The sequence below is a fragment of the Panulirus ornatus genome, chromosome 11, assembly GCF_036320965.1.
Source record: "Panulirus ornatus isolate Po-2019 chromosome 11, ASM3632096v1, whole genome shotgun sequence".
NCBI lineage: Eukaryota > Metazoa > Arthropoda > Malacostraca > Decapoda > Palinuridae > Panulirus > Panulirus ornatus.
In genome coordinates this window covers 48819540-48838241 of record NC_092234.1, presented here as the reverse complement: position 1 = coordinate 48838241, position 18702 = coordinate 48819540, and the positions used below count along the sequence as shown (strand labels likewise).

At 42.0% G+C, this 18702-nt stretch overlaps 1 protein-coding gene across 2 annotated transcripts in view; it reads right to left on the bottom strand.

Moving 5' to 3' along the window:
* The window catches only part of LOC139751493 (uncharacterized), a 130617-nt gene that overhangs the window by 55219 nt on the left and 56696 nt on the right, over positions 1-18702 (bottom strand). Inside the window, exons 4-6 of one of the 2 annotated variants that reach the window (XM_071666951.1) lie at positions 8834-9081; positions 6411-7322; positions 1233-1430 (exon numbers count right to left, since the gene is read on the bottom strand). In XM_071666951.1, coding sequence (XP_071523052.1) covers positions 1233-1430; positions 6411-7322; positions 8834-9081 — 1358 coding nt within the window. The remainder of the gene's footprint in view (positions 1-1232; positions 1431-6410; positions 7323-8833; positions 9082-18702) is intronic. The other variant, XM_071666952.1, reaches the window with a different exon arrangement.

Here is an 18702-nt window from a genome sequence, read left to right as displayed (position 1 = left end):
TCCCCATGCAGTACAAATAAGTAAATACAAACATGCATATAAATACATGCCTCACTCTCTCAATAAAAACTCCTCACTTATTTGTAGTACTTTCCCCAAGGCCCACAACTATACCCTCAACTGTCACATCACTTACTCTTGCATTAAAATCTACCAATACTAATACTCGATCAATTGCATCCAATTACTGACATACACACTCAGCTCCTCCCAAAACACTGACCTCTCTTCCTCAGTCCTCCCACTATCAAACATATAAGCACTGACAACCATGCATTTATTGTGATCCACTTTCATTCTTACCGACAACATTCTGGAGCTCACTTCCTTACACTCAATTCCACTGCTACTAACACTTGATCCATTGTATCAATATTGCTGATGTACTCACTCAGCTCTTCCCAAAACATTCTCCTCTCTTACTTACTCCTCTCACTACCAAAAGCAAAAACAGTGAATTGTGTCAACCAACATTTGTTTTTCACTTTCATTCACACAATGCCAAAGATTTCAAAATGTTGGGAGTTTTGTGAAAATGCTAGGAGCTGAAAATTTCAGTAATTACTTGGGTCACTACTGGACTCAAGTATTTTCAATGAAAGTTGGATATGTTTTCAGGATATATTGCTGTGAAATTCTTCAGGGTTTTGACAGATTTATGAATGTCAGTAGTGGGAGTGAAAGCTGAGTGATCACTTGTATCTAGGTGGATTTTGAGTTAATTTTTCATGATTGTTGGTTTGTGACTGATTTCTGAGTAGTTACATGAGTTTTTGTTATCTTTTAGAAGAGAGTATTTTAATAGCTTGGGTTGGAAGTACTGTATTAGTGTTGGTGGCAAGTATAATTTTTCTGATTATTCACTCAAGATGGGTGATGTTGGTTTTACAGTTCATTCTGTCAAAGAAGGGGTGCTAGATTGTTGTTTGCTTCTAAGTAATCAGGTTTATGGCCTTGTTGTTTACAGTCTGGATTAGTTCTATGGTTTGTGCTAATGGGAAGCAGTCTTGTCAGATAATGTTTCTGTGTCTTAAAAGATCTGTGACTTCTGGGTAGTTTTTGTGATACAGAATTCCACATGCACTTAGCAGAATATCATATCTCAAGTTTGTTAAAGAGGAAATGGACTCTGCATAAAAATAAAGACTGAATGAAAAGGAAAAAGTAAGAAGACCCTTGCAGTAACAATATGCATACAGTAAATAAAGGCTACATAAAAAGGGCTTTTGTACCTTGATGGCACACACGAGTGGAGTGAGTCCAAACTTGTTTTCATCATGCAAAGCATCGACCAACACTTGCTGGGAGGTAAGTAGCCAGGCTAAAGGTGCCAAATGCCCAAAAACAGCCATTACATGGAGTAGATTATTCCCGCTGTGGTCACTCAAGTTACGGATCAGTGTTCCCTCCATGTCAGCGACACTACGTTTCTGAAAAAGGTTTATCCTTTTAGATCATGAAAGAACTCTCTTCAATCTGCATAGATTAGTAAAATCATCAAAATTTGGTTCACATAAATATCATGGAAGTATTATCAAACTGTTGAAAAAGTAGACTACTTAACCTATAAACTACTCCCACTGTCATCTGATAAATTCTTGGAGGACTGCTCCTATTGTCACAGTATGATTTAACTTTTCCCACCTCCATCCAACTGATCTGCCATATTATTAGTAGCATACAAAAGTCTCTTAAATTGCTAGTAAAGTTCTGGAAGAATTCTGCTCTCTTTAGTACCCCTACAATCACTATCACATAAGCATGGCCCTTAAATTGCAGGTCATGTATACAAGGTGACCCTGTGGAAATTGTATAGATTGTTGGATGACTTAACTAATGAGAAGGAACACTTACCATAAGTATCATTTGATGAAGAAAATGGATAAGAAAAATATGAGAAATGCGAAGAAACAAGTGAATCTGTGAGTGATCTTTAAGGGATTACCCTAAGGAGAAAGGAGGCCAGCACATGAGTCCCCCACCAACCTGACTTGACCTTTGTTCATTCAAAATGACTTTCTTAACAAACACCGTAGCATTAATTCTGTGCATACATTTATTTTTCATATTTATTCATTATACTTTGTCACTGGCTCCCACATTAGCGAGGTAGCACAAGGAAACAGATGAAAGAATGGCCCAGCCCATCCACATACACAAGTATATACATACACGTCCACACACGCACATATACATACCTATACATTTCAACATATACATACATATATATACACAGACATGTACATATATACACATGTACATATTCATACTTGCTGCCTTCATCCATTTCCGTCGCCACCCCGCCACACATGAAATGGCACCCCCCCCTTCTCCCCTTACGCATGCGAGGTAGCGCTAGCAAAAGACAAAAAATGCCACATTCATCCACACTCAGTCTCTAGCTATCATGTGTAATGCACCGAAACCACAGCTCCCTTTCCACATCCAGGCCCCACAAAACTTTCCATGACTTACCCCAGACACTTCACATGCCCTGGTTCAATCCACTGACAGCACATCAACCCATGTACACCACATCATTCCAATTACTCTATTCCTTGCACACCTTTCACCCTCCTGTTTGTTCAGGCCCCGATCGCTCAAAATTTTTTTCACTCCATCCTTCCACCTCCAATTTTGTCTCCCACTTCTCCTCATTCCCTCCATCTCTGACACATACATCCTCTTTGTTAATCTTTCCTCACTCATTCTCTCCATGTGACTAAACACCCTCTTTTGCTCTCTCAACCAAACTCTTTTTATTACCACACATCTTTCTTACCCTTTCATTACTTACTCGATCAAACAACCTCACACCACACATAGTCCTCAAATATCTCATTTCCAACACATCCACCTTCCTCCACACAACCCTATCTATAGCCTATGCCTCGCAGCCATATAACATTGCTAGAACCACTATTCCTTCAAACATACCCATTTTTGCTCTCCAAGATAACTTTCTCGCCTTCCACATATTCTTCAACACTCCCAAAACCTTTGCCACCTCCCCCACCCTGTGACTCACTTCCGCTTCCATGGTTCCATCTGCTGTTAAATCCACTCCCAGATATCTTTTCTTTTTTCATACTCGATCAATTTCCCACATTAGTGAGGTAGCACTAGGAACAGGTGAAGAAAGTCCACATAAACTCACACTCACATCCATTCTCCAGATGTTATGTGTAATGCACTGAAACCATAGCTCCCTATTCACAACCAGGTCCAACAGACCTTTCTGTGGTTTACCCAAGAGGCTCCACATGCCTTGGTTCACTTCAGTGACAGCAAGTCAACCCCAAGTATACCACATCATTCCAATTCACTCTATCCCTTGCATGCCTTTCACCCTCCAGCATGTTCAGATGCTGATCACTCAAAATCTTTTTCATTCCATCCTTCTACCTCCAATTTGATGTCCCTGCCCTCTTTGTCACCTTCACTCCTGACACATACATCTTCTTTGTCAAATGTTTCTCATTCATTCTCTCCATATGTCCAAACCATTTCAGAACACCCTCTTCAGCTCTCTCAATCATACTCTTTTCATTACCACACCTCTTTCTTACCCTTTAATTACTTATTCGATCAAACCACCTCACACCATATATTGTTCTCAAACATTTCATTTCTAACTTATCCACTCTCCTATGCAGAGCCTTATCTACAGCTTATGCCTTGCATCCATACAATACTCTTGGAACTACCATATCTTCAAACATACACATTATTGCCCTCCCAGATAAAGTTCTCTTTCCAAACATTCTTCAGTGTTCCCAGAACATTTGACCCCTCGCCCAACCTGTAACTCACTTCCCCTTCAGCTGCCATGTCCACTCCCAGGTATCTACAACATTTCACTTCCTCCAAGTTTTCCTCATTCAAACTCATACCCCAACTAACCTGTCCCTTAACCCTGCTAAACCTAATAACCTTGCTGTTATTCACAGTTACTCTCAACTTCCTCCTTTCACACATTCTTCCAAACTCGGTCACTAACTTCTGCAGTGTCTCTCAAATCTGCCACTTCTAGTGCTGTAATATCACTAAACAACTGACCCACTCACAAAAACAGACTATGATCTAAGTTAGGATTTTTAAAATGTGTATGGATCATGGTGAGGTCCCTGAGGACTGGTTGAATGCATGTATAGTGTCACTGCATAAAGACAAGGAGGACAAACCTATGTGTTTGAATTACAGAGAAAAGTTTGCAGAGTGTACTTGGTAAGCTGTATGAAAGAGTGATGACTGAGAGAGTGGTGAATGCAGAGAGCATGAACCTGGGGAAGAATAATGTGGTTTCAGGAGTAGTAGAGGATGCGTGGATTAGGTGTTTGCTTCGAAGAATGTGAGGGAGAAATACTTAAGAGAAACAGATTGATTTATCTGTGGCTTTTATGGATTTAGAAAAAGCATATAAGACTGATAGAGAAGCTTAGTGGAAGGTGTTATGAATATATGGCATGGGAGGAAAGCTATTAGAAGCAGTGAGGGTTTTTTATCAATAGTAAGGCATGCGAGCAAGTAGATGGAAACCAGGGTGAGTGGTTCTAGGAGAAGGTGGGTCTGCAGAAGGGGTGTGCGATGTCACCATGACTGTTTATTTGTTTATGGATGGGTTAGAGAGAAAAGTAAATGCCAGGGTCTTGGAGAGCTGGGCAGGTATGCAATTTATAGGAGGTGAGGGTCCTGGAAAGTGAGTCACTTGTTTGCTGGTGACCATACACTTTTGTGTCTGAGCTTAGGAGAGTGTGTAAAAGGAGAAAGTTACGAGTAATTGTTAATAAAAGCAAGGTTATAAGATTTATCAGTACAAAAAGACAGGTTAGCTGGGCTGGGAATTTGAGCATAAAATTTGAAGAAAATGGAGTGTTTTAGATAACTGGGAGTGGACATGGCAGCATATGGAACTATGGAAGAAGAGGTGAGCCACATTGTGGGTGGGGGAGAGAAGGTTCAAGAAGCAGTGACGAATACGTGGAAAGAGAGGTCACTTTCACGAAACTGGTATGTTGGAACATTTGTAATCCCAATGACATTGCATCAATGGTAAGCATGGGCTATACATGAGAATGTATGGAAGATAGCTACTGTGTTGAAAACGAGATGTTTAAAAAACAGCATGTGGTATGAAGTGGTTTGATCAAGTAAGTAAAAATAGGGTAAGAGAGAGGTGTGGTAAGAAGAGCATGGCTGAGAGAGCTGAAGAGGGTGTGCTGACATGGTTTGGTTGTATGGAGAGAATAAGTAAGGAGAGGTTGACAAAGAAGTTACAAGTGTCTGAAATGGTGGGGATATGGAGAAGGGGGACACCAATTTGGAGAGAAGGATGAAGAGAAAAAAATATTGTGCTAAGGGTCTGAACACGAAGAAGAGTGAATGGCATGCATGGGATCAAGTGAACTCGAGTGATGTGGTATAGAAGACATGACATACTGTCAGTGGGCTGAACCAAGGTATATAAAGCAGCCATGGAAAACAATGGAAAGGTCCATAAGGCCTCCTTGTGGAAAGGGAGCTGTATTTTGGTGCATTATACATGACAGCTAGAGAATGCATACGAAAAAATGAGGCCTTCTCTGTGTCTCTTCCATGTACCACCTTGCTATGAGGGAAATGTCTAACAAGTATGAAAGAAATATTTCTTTCTTTTGCAGATATAGGACTGGCCAATCTGATCATCAATGTTCCTGAATAAAGTGCAAAGTCTTGATTCAAAAGAAGAAATATTCATTTATGCACCTTTTCATAAATAAAAAAAAGTTCTTCTTGTGCATTTGGGGAGGTCAAAAGAATCCCCTGCACACAGAAAAAAGGGTTAATACCTTATACTCCAGTTTTCCTTGAATATTTGCTCTTACCTCTCAGGACACCTCCCTCTAAACATAATGTATATGTTCTAGCTTCTGTGACTATTTTTCAAGATATTCCTTCTGTTTACTACACACCTCCTATGGTTCTGAATACAATACACTATCCATACCTCTCATCTGTAACCCTAATTACACATGAGCCTCTTTAAAAAACTGATAGCAAGTGTAAAAAAATATATGGAATATGCCTACCCCCCTAAAAACATAGGCTGTATTTTCATAGCAGGAAAGGGAAGGTCAAACCTTCCTTTTTTTTTTATTTCAGTTCAAACATGACTGACTATGGTTGAACAAATAAATTCGAAACAAGAGTTCACAGTCTCATGTTACCCATGTCAAAACCACAGCATCCTACTGCAAAGTTATCTCACGTAACCATTTGCAATCCATGCAACTAGAAATATGGCATGCTGATTTGGATGGCTACAGTGCCTTTAGAAATGATATGATACAACATTGGTACTCACTAGTGAGGGAAGGATTCACCAGTGGTATTTATCACCAGTGAGGGAAGGATACAACAGTCACACTCACCAGTGAGGGAAGGTCACCCTTCTTAGCGATGTCAAAGATTCTCTTGATCCAGTCAGGTGTTCTGCCTCGTTCTCTACCACGGTGTTCTAATCGGGACTTCCTACTGGTTTCTTCCTCTTCTCTCCTGCCCTCCTGGTTTGTCCCAGGGGTACTCTGAGGCTCCTCCACAGCAGCCTCTCCCCGAGGTTGAGTTCGCTCCCTCCTGCGAGGGTGTGCAAGGCTATGGACACGTCCCCGGCCACCACGTCCACTCCGCAGGCTGGGTTCAGGCCTTTGTGAGGTGACAGCATCATAGATCTTTTCACTATACTGCTGAAAATCTGCTGAAAGAACAGGTGGACCAGGTGGGCGTGTGGGTGTGTCATCACCATGGTCTGTGGCACTTCCACCACCAGGGGAGGTGGTACTGGTGGGTTGGCGAGATAGGGAGGCACGTGAACCTGAGTGTGGACGGGATGGGCGCTGTGGCCGGGGTTCCTGAGCTAACCGCCGCACTTCTGGTCCATGAGCCAGTTCACTTAGCGTATCTATGATTGACACTGTTTTCAAGAAACCCGGCTGGTGCACAGTCCGTCTCCCACCACCTCCATTTGTTCCCTTAGAGATGTTGCCCTGCCCAATGCCACTGCCACTGGCACCACCTACTGTCATGCCCCTCCCACCACTGGCCCCTGGGTTACCCGAGGTGGGCAGACCCAGCCCACCACTGTTGTTGCTGGCACTCCCACCACCACCAACACTTCGCCCACCATTGCTGCCATTTCCTCCACTCACCCCCGCACCCTGTCCACTCACACTAGCTGCACCTACACCACGCCCTCCTACACCACTTACTCCACCCACAAGCACGCTCTCCAAGTCGCCCATGCCCAGCAGCCGCCGCTCGCGTGACCTGCTACGGCTCTTGCACCCCTGTGGAACAGAAAGATAATCTAAGGTTTATGATATCACAAATAAATACATGCTTAAAAAACAACTTTTAACAATCATGATATTCAGAAGCCATGTCTATGTGGGTATAACATGGTGTAACCTACTCATAACCTATGCTACTTCAGTACTGTATAACAATTAACAGAGTATGAATTGGTCATCTTTGTATTACTTGATCAACACTAACAAAACACAAAACAGTTCTGCACGACATTAATCGATGTGATGTGGACTAGTCTACCACAGCATGACCTATCAAAACATTACTGATCCTACCATAAACTGATCTAAACTACTGCAGCAGTAAGTAAAACTCAAGGATGAGTGAAGAAAAATTGACTAAGAGGACTTATGTGTCAAAGGTGGAGGGAGCAAGGGGAATGGGGACACCAAGAAAGATATGGAAGGATGGAGTAAATGAAACTTCAGAGTTATCGGGGCCTGAACATTCAGGAAAGCAAAAGACATCCACCGGATAGAATCAGCTGGACTAATGTGGTTTATGGGAGGGTAACATGTTATCAGTCAGATGAACCAAGGATGATGAAGAGGCGAAGATACACCATGGAGTGGTCTACGGAGTTTGGCTGCAGATAATGGGCTCTGGTTTTTGTACATAATACAGGACAGCCAGAGACTGGATTTGGATATGTGTGATTGATACAGCTGTTCATTTGCTCTAGGTGATACTTCAATACAGTAGGAAAAGCAATGAGGTTTAGAGGAAAGTATAAATAAATAGAAAGGACATCTTTCAATACAAAGGCATAAATAACAAAACTACAGGAGATAAAGAGAATTAGTTAAAGATTTAATAACAAATTAAAGAAAAAAAAAGGCATATAAAGGAACTCCCTCAATGGGGTGGCCACGACAACAGTCTCCAAAACTAGTGAAGTCCAGAGCCATCTTAGCCTTTAGTGCCTCATCCTTAATAGGCCACTGGCAGAGGGCAACTTTAGCACAGTGTTTGCAGAGGCTTCTACTATTATGTTTTATCCACAAGAATAAGAAATCTGTTGCAACTGCTGAAACATTTAAGACATGACCAAGTGCAAACCTAAAAAAGAAAAAAAAAAGACTTCTGGCTGATGCCACGACAGACAATAATGCAGTATGTGTGGCAGCAGAAAAAACAGTCTGTGAAAAAACCAGGATGTGAAAAGGGCACCACAATAAGCATGACTCATGATTAATGCACTTAGCATGACCTATGGAAAAAATCTTGCCTTAAATACTTCCTCTCTTTACTTCTATATCTCCCTCTATCAGTCATTCTCTCATCCTTATTCATCACATTCACCCTTATCCTTTCTAGCTCTTTCCCCAAAAAAGTCTTTGCCTACGTCTAACTCTCCTACCTACAAAGCCACCCCCCCCTAAAAAATATTTGCTTCTCACTCCATCCTATGGGTGCATCTTTGTCTTCCACATGGTCATCCTCCTTGCCTTAAACCAATTCCCTCACTAACTTGCTTTAATTCACTTACTGTGTTGCTGTGGAGGCGACAGGTGCAAGAGCAGGTCTGGCGGTCATGATGAAGGCTCGGTGCTGCTGCTGGCGCCGCTACCGCCGAGTTGTCGGGTGGTCGATTTGGGTGGTCAGGTCTCTGGGCTCTCCGGACAGCAGGAGGGGACCTGTACACAGGACGGCGGTAGATTTCTGTGCTGATGCTGGTGGGTGGAGCTGTTATTGCTGTTGCTGCTGGAGTTGCATCCACTGGCAGAGAGTAGGTGTCTGTTACAAGAAAGTATTTTTACTGATACACTGTCTTATCATAATACCATTAATCTAAGAAATTTTAGGAACGTAAATAACTTAATAAGACATCATTAGAAATGTGCTAAGACTTACTCTGCGACAATATAAGTTGAGAGTAAATGCGAATTAGAGCAGGTTATATTAGGTTTAGTAGGGTTGAGGGACAGGTTAACTGGGTGGTAAGTTTGAATGGAGAAAAATGGGAGGAAGTGAAGTGTTTTAGATATCTGAGAGTGGACTTAGCAGCGGATGGAACCATGGAAGCGGAATTGAGTCACAGGGTGGGGGAGGGGGTGAGGGTTCTGGGAGCGATGAAGAATGTGTGGAAGGAGAGAACGTTGTCTCAGGGAGCAAAAATGGGTATCTTTGAGAGAATAGTAGTTCCAACAATGTTATATGGTTGCGAGGCATGGGCTATACTATGACAGGGAGCAAGGTGAATGTGTTGGAAATGAAGTGTTTGAGGACAATATGCGGTGTGAGGTGGTTTGATTGAGTGAGTAATGAAAGGGTCAAAGGATGCACTTTTCTTGTATGCTCCTGGTGCTACCTCCCTGGTCCATGAAATGGCAAACAAGTATGAAATGAATATGAATAATAATATGCTCATTTCTTGTAATCTATAATTACTCAAGATCATTCTCTAAGAAACTGTCCTAGTGGTACATAAGACCTCTCCCCAGGGAATATTACAGCCCAAGGCCAAGTCCACCTAGTGGGACCTTTCATCAAAAAGTGTAGCAATGTTGTGTGTATCTATGTGGGAAAGTGCAAAGTATCTGAGCAGTAAATGTTCACTGTCTTTATTGTAACCGGTGGATCATGGACATGAAGAATCCTGGAATGTGATGGATCAATATTTTTAGTAACAATGTCCGCAGCATGTCTGTGTGCAAGTCGTGGCTTTTGATCGATGTATCTGGTGGAGTTCTGTTTAAGACTGAGTTAGGAAGACAAGTTGTTTAGTGCTCCTCAAGTCATTTCAGTGTGAGAGTATATTATCAGTAGTACTATTACATTTGCTGGGTTTGAGGGGATTTGAGAGTAGAGCTTGCTGAAGTGCAAGGCAGGGATAAGCTTTTAATTTCTGCTTTGGGCTCGGTGGTTAGTTATAGAGTTGTTTAAGTGTGAGGGGTCTACAGCTACTGCACAGAAATGAATGCCTAGCATGTTGTGGTGGAACTGTATTGGAAGGGTTTTTGTTTCATTGTGGAAGTGCTCAGTGCTTGTGGTTGCTAGGCAGACTGTGACTGTTCTGAGTGCTCCACTTTATGCAGATTGCAGCTTGTTATATTTGCTTTTGAAAGGGTGGAAGACTGGGCAGGTGAGGCACAGTTTGAAGTGACTTTGGATGAAGTGTTTGTATAAGATGCTGTGGGATTCTATTTTTTGTCCAAATCTGATACCACTTAGTTTTCTGAGGGCATGTAGTTCATAGTTTTAGTGTGAGGAATAAATGTCATATGTGATGCTTAAAAGGTTGGTGTTTTGTTGAGTCGGGGAGGTTATCTATTTAGGCTGACTGTAGCAGGGGTGTGTGATATCACCATGGCTGTATATTTATGGATGGAGTGGTGAAGGGAGTAAATCCAAGGGTCTTGGAGAGAAGTGCGAGCATGCAGTTTGTAAAGGGTGAGGTAGCCTGGGAAATGAGTCAGTTGTTTGCTGATGAAAAACAATGGTGGTAGATTCAAGTGAGAAATCGTTGGAGTTAGTGCCTGAGTTTGGGAGAGTGCGTGAAGGGAGAAACTTGAAAGTCAAAGTGAATAAAAGCATGGTCATCAGGTTTAGCAGGGCAGAGGGAAAGGATTAGTCGGGGTGTGACTTAATAGGGAAAATTTGGACTGGAGGAAGTAAGGTGTTCTACATATCTAGGAATGTGCATAGTAGTGAATGGAACCAAGGAAGTGCAAGCCAGTCATCAGATGGGTGAGAGGACAAAGGTTTTGCAAGCATTAGAGGAATGTATAGAAAGAGGGAGATCATTATCTGTAAGGACAAAAATGAGTATGTTTGAAGACATAGTCCTCATATTGTTGTATGGATGTGAGGTATGGACTATAACAAAAGAATATCAGTATCCTGAACACAAGTTATCAGTATCCTAAACACGAGTTAAAAAGCATTATAAAACATATTTAGCTTCCTTTCCTTACACTTCTCTTTTTCAATCTAGTTTTGAATTGCACACAGGTAGACAAAGAACACAATATTTTGTTTGAAATCTTACACTTTGATGAATATGACCTGATGAAACTCAGTTACTAACGTGAGTTATAACCAAAACATAAACAGTGATGCATTGAGAGATAGCCATACAATTTGAATTTTGTAAGATTCCAGTATTTTTTTCCCGATTTATTTAGTATCAGGGGTTAGAGAGTAAATGGCATGATGTATTGAATCAGTCTGGTGCCAAAGTAGCCTGCCAGTGAAGCCAGCTGCTTGCTGCACTAATTAGTTCCTTTACTAGTTGCTAGTTGTGTCGCTTCTTGGTCTGTCTCAAGGTCTACTAGTATTAATTTTGTACTTTTGAGACATAAACTACAATACATTTTTTCTACATTTCTACAAGAGGAGTTTTGTTAAATAAGCATATTATACTAGAAATTATCAGTCCTATTTTTGTAATATACCACAGGTCCACTATAACTGAGTTAAAGATTTTAACCTCTCATGCATAGGGCAATCCCCCTACTTTTTACACAACAATTTCATCATAAAAACTCGACCTGTACACGAGTACATATGGTATCTTTAGGAGACTACTGCAGCACTCAGAAAGCAGGCCAAGTCCATCAGCCAAGGCCACAGGTCATAAGTGATGTGATGTATGTGCATCTATGTGCAGAGAAAGCAGGATGATTGAGAAATAAGTGCTCAGTGTCTTCTTTATGGTAGTTGCACTATGGGCCCTGGAGGGTTTTGGGATATGTTGAAATAGTGTTGCAGCAATGGGTCATATCCAAAGCACAGACAGGAAAGTGTGACTCATGTTTGTTTGGAGAGCATTGTTTCTGAAAGATGTATGTTTGATAGATTGAAGTTTAAGAATGAAGTGGGAAGTTGGCTGTTAGTACTTGTCGGGTTATTTCAGGGAGTATGTGTTTTGAGTAGAGGTTACTGAAATGTACGGTGGGATAAGCTTATTACTTCTATCTGGGGTTTGGCTGTTAGTCATAGAGTGGTTCAGTGGGAGGGGTCTAGTGTTGTCACAAAGAGTTAAGTGCTGAGCATTGGGAGGGATTTTGTTTTATTGAGATGCTGAGCATATGTGGTTGTAAGGCAGCCAGTGATAGTTCTGACAGCATTATTTTGTGTGGTATGCAGCTTTGTTGTATTTGCTTTTGAAAGGGTGGAAAACCATGCAAGTGAAGAACAGTTTAATGTGAAGATGAAGAATGACTCATATGAAAGAGTGAAGGGGGATTCTTTTTCATGTCCAAATCTGTTGCCAGTTAGTATTCTTAGGGAATTTAGTTTGTGATTTTTTTTGTGGTGATAGTATTAATGTGGGGAATGAATGTTGTGTGTATGTTGTATGTGATGGCTAGAATGGTTGGTTTTGTGGTCAGTGCAACTGACAGTCCATTCAAGGTGCTGGGAGGTGTGAGCTGGATTCATGACTGTCTGAGGTTAAAAAATGATCAAAGACTTCTGTGGAGATGCAAACATTCTCTCCTTGATGAGCTATTGTTCAAGTGTGTGATGTAGTACAGTACATCTGATGTTGCTACTGTGGTGTCAGGGTTCTCTGACGTGATTGTGAGGTCATTAGCATATGAAAGGACCTTCATGTTGAAGTTTGCTGAGGTAATGGGAGGACATATATGAAAAAAATGAAGAAAGTTGCAAAAAGAACTGCTCCTTTGGGAATTTCATTGTAGATTTCAATTGTTTTAGACTTGAAGTCACTGTGAATGACCCTGGTATGGCGGATGGCTATGAAATCGGCCAACCATTTCTTATCAATGTTGTTGATGGGCATCAAAACTTTTTGTGTGTGTAGTGTCAGGGAACAGTGTAACATTCTTTGATGACATCTACCACCAATACTGTGCGAGAGGATTGGTGTGGTTGACTGAATCCACGTAGGATACTTTGTTTGACCTCAGTGATGAGTGTGGTGGTAGTGTTTGGGTCTGAAGCTTATGCTGTGTGGGTAAGAATGATATGCCTTGTTTGACTCTGCCGTGCATCAGTTTTTCACAGACTTTGGATAATGAGGATACAAGTGATACAGGGCTGTAAGAGGTGGGAGTGTTAGGTGGTTTGAGGGGTTTCAAGATTTGTTTCCAGATGCTAGGGATTCTGTCGCTTAGCCAGTATATGAAGATATCTGTGAGTGCTTGGACTGCAATGGACTGGCCAATTTGGCCATAGTGATCTCTGTGAATGATCAATATGAATCAGGGCCTATAACAGGAGAGTTCTTTAAGGTTTTAACTGCAATGTCTGTATCAGTGGGAGTGAAGAGTAGGTGGGCAGTTGTCTTTGGAGATTTTGTGTAGGTTTTCCATGACTTACCTCTTAAGGGGTATGGTTGGTTTGTGACTGATTTCTTAGTGTCTCATGAGTATGTTTGTGTGTACGAAGGGATTTTATTGAAATGGGTCCAGAATGCTTCATAAGCAGGCACTGGACTGGTAAGACAAGAGTGGATTTTCTTTAATGTACACCTAAGCTGATTGTTGTGGGTCTTGTAATTAATTCACTGTGTTGAGGACAGAGTGCTGAAGGACAGTGTCAAATGCTTTGGTGATGTCTATTGCCACAAATATTTTGTGGGGCATAGGCTTTGGGTAGCTGAAGCCATCTAGAATATGTTATGTATGGTCAATGTATATTGTGCAGTGGTCAGGTGTAAAGTCAAGTTATGTAGGTGAGAGTATGTCCACAAGCAGGTGTAGGGGGATACAGGCAACTATGATACACACACAGGTGTAGGGGATACATGTGACTATGATACAAAGGCAGATGTAGGGGGGATACAGGCAATGGTACATGGACAGATGTAGGGGAACACAGGTAACTATGATACAAAGGCAGATGTTTGGGGATACAAGCAACCAAACAGACGGCTATGGGAGAACAGCCATAAAGACAAATGTTGAGAACATAAACACACAAGAAAGTGTAGGAGACACAGACAGATACAAAAACAGGTTTAACAGGCACAGATAACAACACAAACATGTGTACAGATGGCACAACCACACAGATAGCCATAAAAACAGGTACAGGGGAGACAGAGAGCCATATACAGGTGTAGGGAAATCAGACACAAACAGCCACACAGACAGGTGTAGGGGAGACAAAGTGTAACAAAGACCCCGCACCAATAGGTGTAGGGGACACAAGACAGGAAGCCACACAGAACAGTGATAAAGGGGATGAAGATGCACAGACAGGTGTAGGGAATAACGCCACACCTACAGTTATAGGAGACAGAACCACACGCGAAGGTCTAGGGGGACAGAGAACCACACAGATTGGTGAAAAGAACAGAGGGAGCCATACACAGTTATTGGGGACAGAGAACCACAAAGACAGCAGTAAGGAATACAAAGCCACATAGACAGGAGTAAGTTACATAGAACTATACAGATGTGTAAAGGAAAGAGAAGCACACATAGGTGTATGGGACACAGATGTAAGACAAAAAGCTACACAGACAGGAATAGGGGACACAGAAGGCCACATAGACATGAGGAGGGTATGCAGATAACCATACAGACATATGTGGGGTACAAAGAGCCACACAGACAAGTGTTGGAGACAAACAGCCACAAACAGGTATGGAAGACAAAGAGTTACACAAATAGGTACTGGGGGACAGAGCCACACATAAAAATGAAGGAACACAGAGATTTACACAAACAAGTGTAGGGGACATAGAGAGCCACAGAAACTGGAGTAGGAGACACTGATGGACATAGAGATAGGTGTGGTGTACAGAGAGCCACACAGAAATGTATAAGGCACAAAGAGGGCTAAACAGGTATAAGGTCACAGAAAACTACACAAACAGGTGTAATGGACAGACAGCCACACACATCGGAGTAGGGGACTCAAAAGCCACACAGACAAGTGTAAGGGATACAGGTACATGCAGGGAATACAGAAACACACAGGCAGGAACAGAGAAGGCAGAAAATTACACATACAGGTGTAGGAGACATAGAAAAGCTCACAGGTGTAGTGAACATACAGAGCCAGACAGATTAGTATAAAAACACAGAAAGCCACAAAGAGGTATGGGAACACAAGGACAAACAGGTGTAAAAGACAGAGCCATAAGAAGGGTAAGGGACATAGCCATATATATATATATATATATATATATATATATATATAGTGAACAAAGAACCACACAAACAGGTGGAAGGGAAAACAGAGGCACAGACAGGTGTAGGAAACACGGAACCACACAGACATCAACAAAAATGTGTAAGGGACACAGGCAGGTGAAGGTGACAGAACCACACAAGCAGGTGTAAGACAGAAAGCCACCAGACAGCTGTACCCACACAAGAAGGTGTAAGACAGAAAGCCACCAGAAAGATGTAAAGTTTACAAATCCAGACAAGTTATGGAGACACGGTGCCAAACAGATAAGGTACAAGGGACACAGAAAGCCACACAGACAGGTGTAATGGACACACACGAGACACTAACAAGCGTAAGGGACACTTCGTGGAGCCCAAGCTGTTGGACTAGGGTATTTGGTCGACCTAGCTGCAAGATGATATGGAACTGTGGCTCGTGTTTGCGTCAATGTCAGTTATATATAAGAATAAGGAACAGGAAGAGTGCAAATGCAGTTCCTTGGGGGGACTGAGCTTTTCAATACGGAGGTACTGTAAATGGCATGGTTTTACGTTTGTTACAAAGTGGTATATCCATCTCCCAATTTTTTTCCGGTCATTCCCATCTTTCGCATTTCATGTGCTGCGAAACCATCGTTCCATGTCACATACTTTTGCAGGGTCTGTGTAAATCATGTCTGCATTTTCTATGCGTGGGGGAGAATGCTTTGCTTCTACCTTTGTGAAGTGGGCGATGGGAGTCCGTTTCAGACTCTCGGGAATGTTGCCACAGACTCTAAAACTTCTCCAGAGGATATTTTGTGCTCGTGCTAGAGTGAGTGGTCTTGATGCATTTCTTTTTATCAAGACTTTGAGTTCCACGAGTCCGGGCCTTGGGCCGAGTGCAAGGGCATGCTCTGAATGGCCCTCTCGGGTGATTACTGTTTAGGAAAAAGTCTGTTCGGTCGTTTATTAACAACGTTGTTCACAACACCACTCATCTCTTGGCCGCCATCTTTGAAAATACCTTCTGACTGGGCCAATGGAGTTTGTCGTTCTGGATTTGCCTTTTGTATATGAGTAGAATTATTTTGGTTTATTATTCATTTCACTTATGGCTTTTTTCGTCTGTTTTCCCTGAGTTTCGTACGAAATTTTGAAGTTTATGGTCTGACAGACGCAAACACGAGCCATACATAGTTCCAGTTCATCCATAGCAGATGATAGTATTTCTTCTCTCTCTCCCTTTGCTGGGTGAGCTATGGTTTCATTAGATCTGCATTCTTTTTTTCTTTTTTGTCTCCTGTAAAGTACTCGTCTTGCTCGTTTTCTAACCTTGGCCTTTTGTGGTCTTTTTTCGATAGTTGAATGCTTAGAGGACCAAAGCGGTCTTGTCATTTACACATTCCTCCTCTGTGTTGCACACAAATGATCACATCTTCCCAGTTTATCCATTTACTATTAACACTGAAATTACTTTATATATAAAAAAGTTTCGTGTGTTCTGGCTAGATGGTATGGCATTCAAGCAAATCTTTTTTTCCCTTTAGTTAGACTGTGATCAGAGTATAAAGTGATTTCAGATGGTTATATCACATACTAAGGGGTCCACATTATTTGCCAAGTCCAGAATGTTATTTTGAGGATGGTTTTTGTTATTTGTTGGCTGAGGAAAAACTTTTCACAAAGGAATAACTTTTCTTCCTTTTTTGTAGCTTTTCGTATGGGCTGCTTCCATTGAGACTATTTCCCAGCTACGATGTTATTTCCTACATTTCCCTACATGTCTCCATTTTTAGTGGGCTGAAGTCTCCGTAAGACTATTACTTGGTACTGGGTGGTTTCAGAGGAGGTCGAGATATTGTTTTCTCTGTAACTTGTTCCAATATAATGACGAGGCTTTTGCATCAGTCGGGGGCTCTATAGATTAATGCTTTCGAGGCTCTGCAAAAGCCGGTGCTCTATAGGTTAATGCAAGGACAAGGTTTGGTTTTTTTCCAATCTTGACAACGCGTGCTTCTTTCTACCGCATCATCTGATGAGTCCAAGTGCTCAGCTGTTACATAATGGGTCTACTACTAAATACAGTCTAACTCCTCCACATGATCTCCCACTCCTGTTGCACCGGCATAGACTGTAATTTGAGATCCACACACCTCACTATTCATGTCGTGTTTTGTCCGTTTTTCTCTTTTTACTCCTTTTTTTTTTTTGTTTTGTGTTCAGTGAAGGTTGCAAATGCTGCTTTTTGACTCGTTTAGCAAAGTCCCTCCTGACAAATGGGATTTCATATGTTCTATGTGATTTCAGTCCCCGTATGTTGTTGGGATATATGATGAACGTTACATGATGGCTCGTCTCTATTCTTATTTATTTATTTATTCATTTATTTATTTACCTTTTTTTTTTTTTTGGGGGGGGGGTTACCATGCTCTATTCTGCTGAATTTGGCGGACAATTTACAGTTCCCCTTGCCAACCTGAAGAGGGATGACAGGTCTCATTTCCTCCCTATGGTAGTTCTTCCCTGTTTCTGCTTGGCCCAGTGTCTGTCACTAACAAATAAACGTATTATGATGGGCGCGAGAGGTCATGTCTCTCTTCGTTCCTGATCAATAATGGTTCTTACAAGCAGCACTTAATACCTTGTGACTGTCTGTACAATTTTGGACAGTAAAATCCTTCCCCCATTCCGGCATTTACCTTTCTCCTGGGACAAAGAGCCACAAAGCCAGGTGTAAAGGACACAGGGAGCCAAAACAGGTAGGTGTAAGGGATACAGAGAGCCACACAGACAGGCGTAGAGACCAGTGTCACACACAGCCCCAACGGCAGGTGCGAGAGAACAGAGCCACATACACAAGGGACACAGGGGGGGGTGTAAGGGAGGCATAGAATCTAACAGGTGCAAGACAGCCGCACAGAAAGGTAAAAGGGATACAGAAAGACATGTACATAGGGATAAGGGACACCGAGAGCAACAAAAACAGAGGTAAGGAGCATAAAGAGCGACAGAGACAGGTGTATGGGATAAAGAGCCACGTAGACAGGTATGAAGGACATAGAGAGCCACAAAGACAGGTGTAAAGGACAAGGGACACAGATAGCCATACAGACTGGTGTAATGGATAGAGAGAGCCACAAAGAGCCATGTAGACAGGTGTTGGAGACACACAGCCACATAGACAGGTGTTGGAGACACACAGCCACATAGACAGGTGTAAGGGAAACAGAAAGCCACACACACGAATGCAAGGGACACAAAGAGCCATAAAGACAGGTGCAAGGGA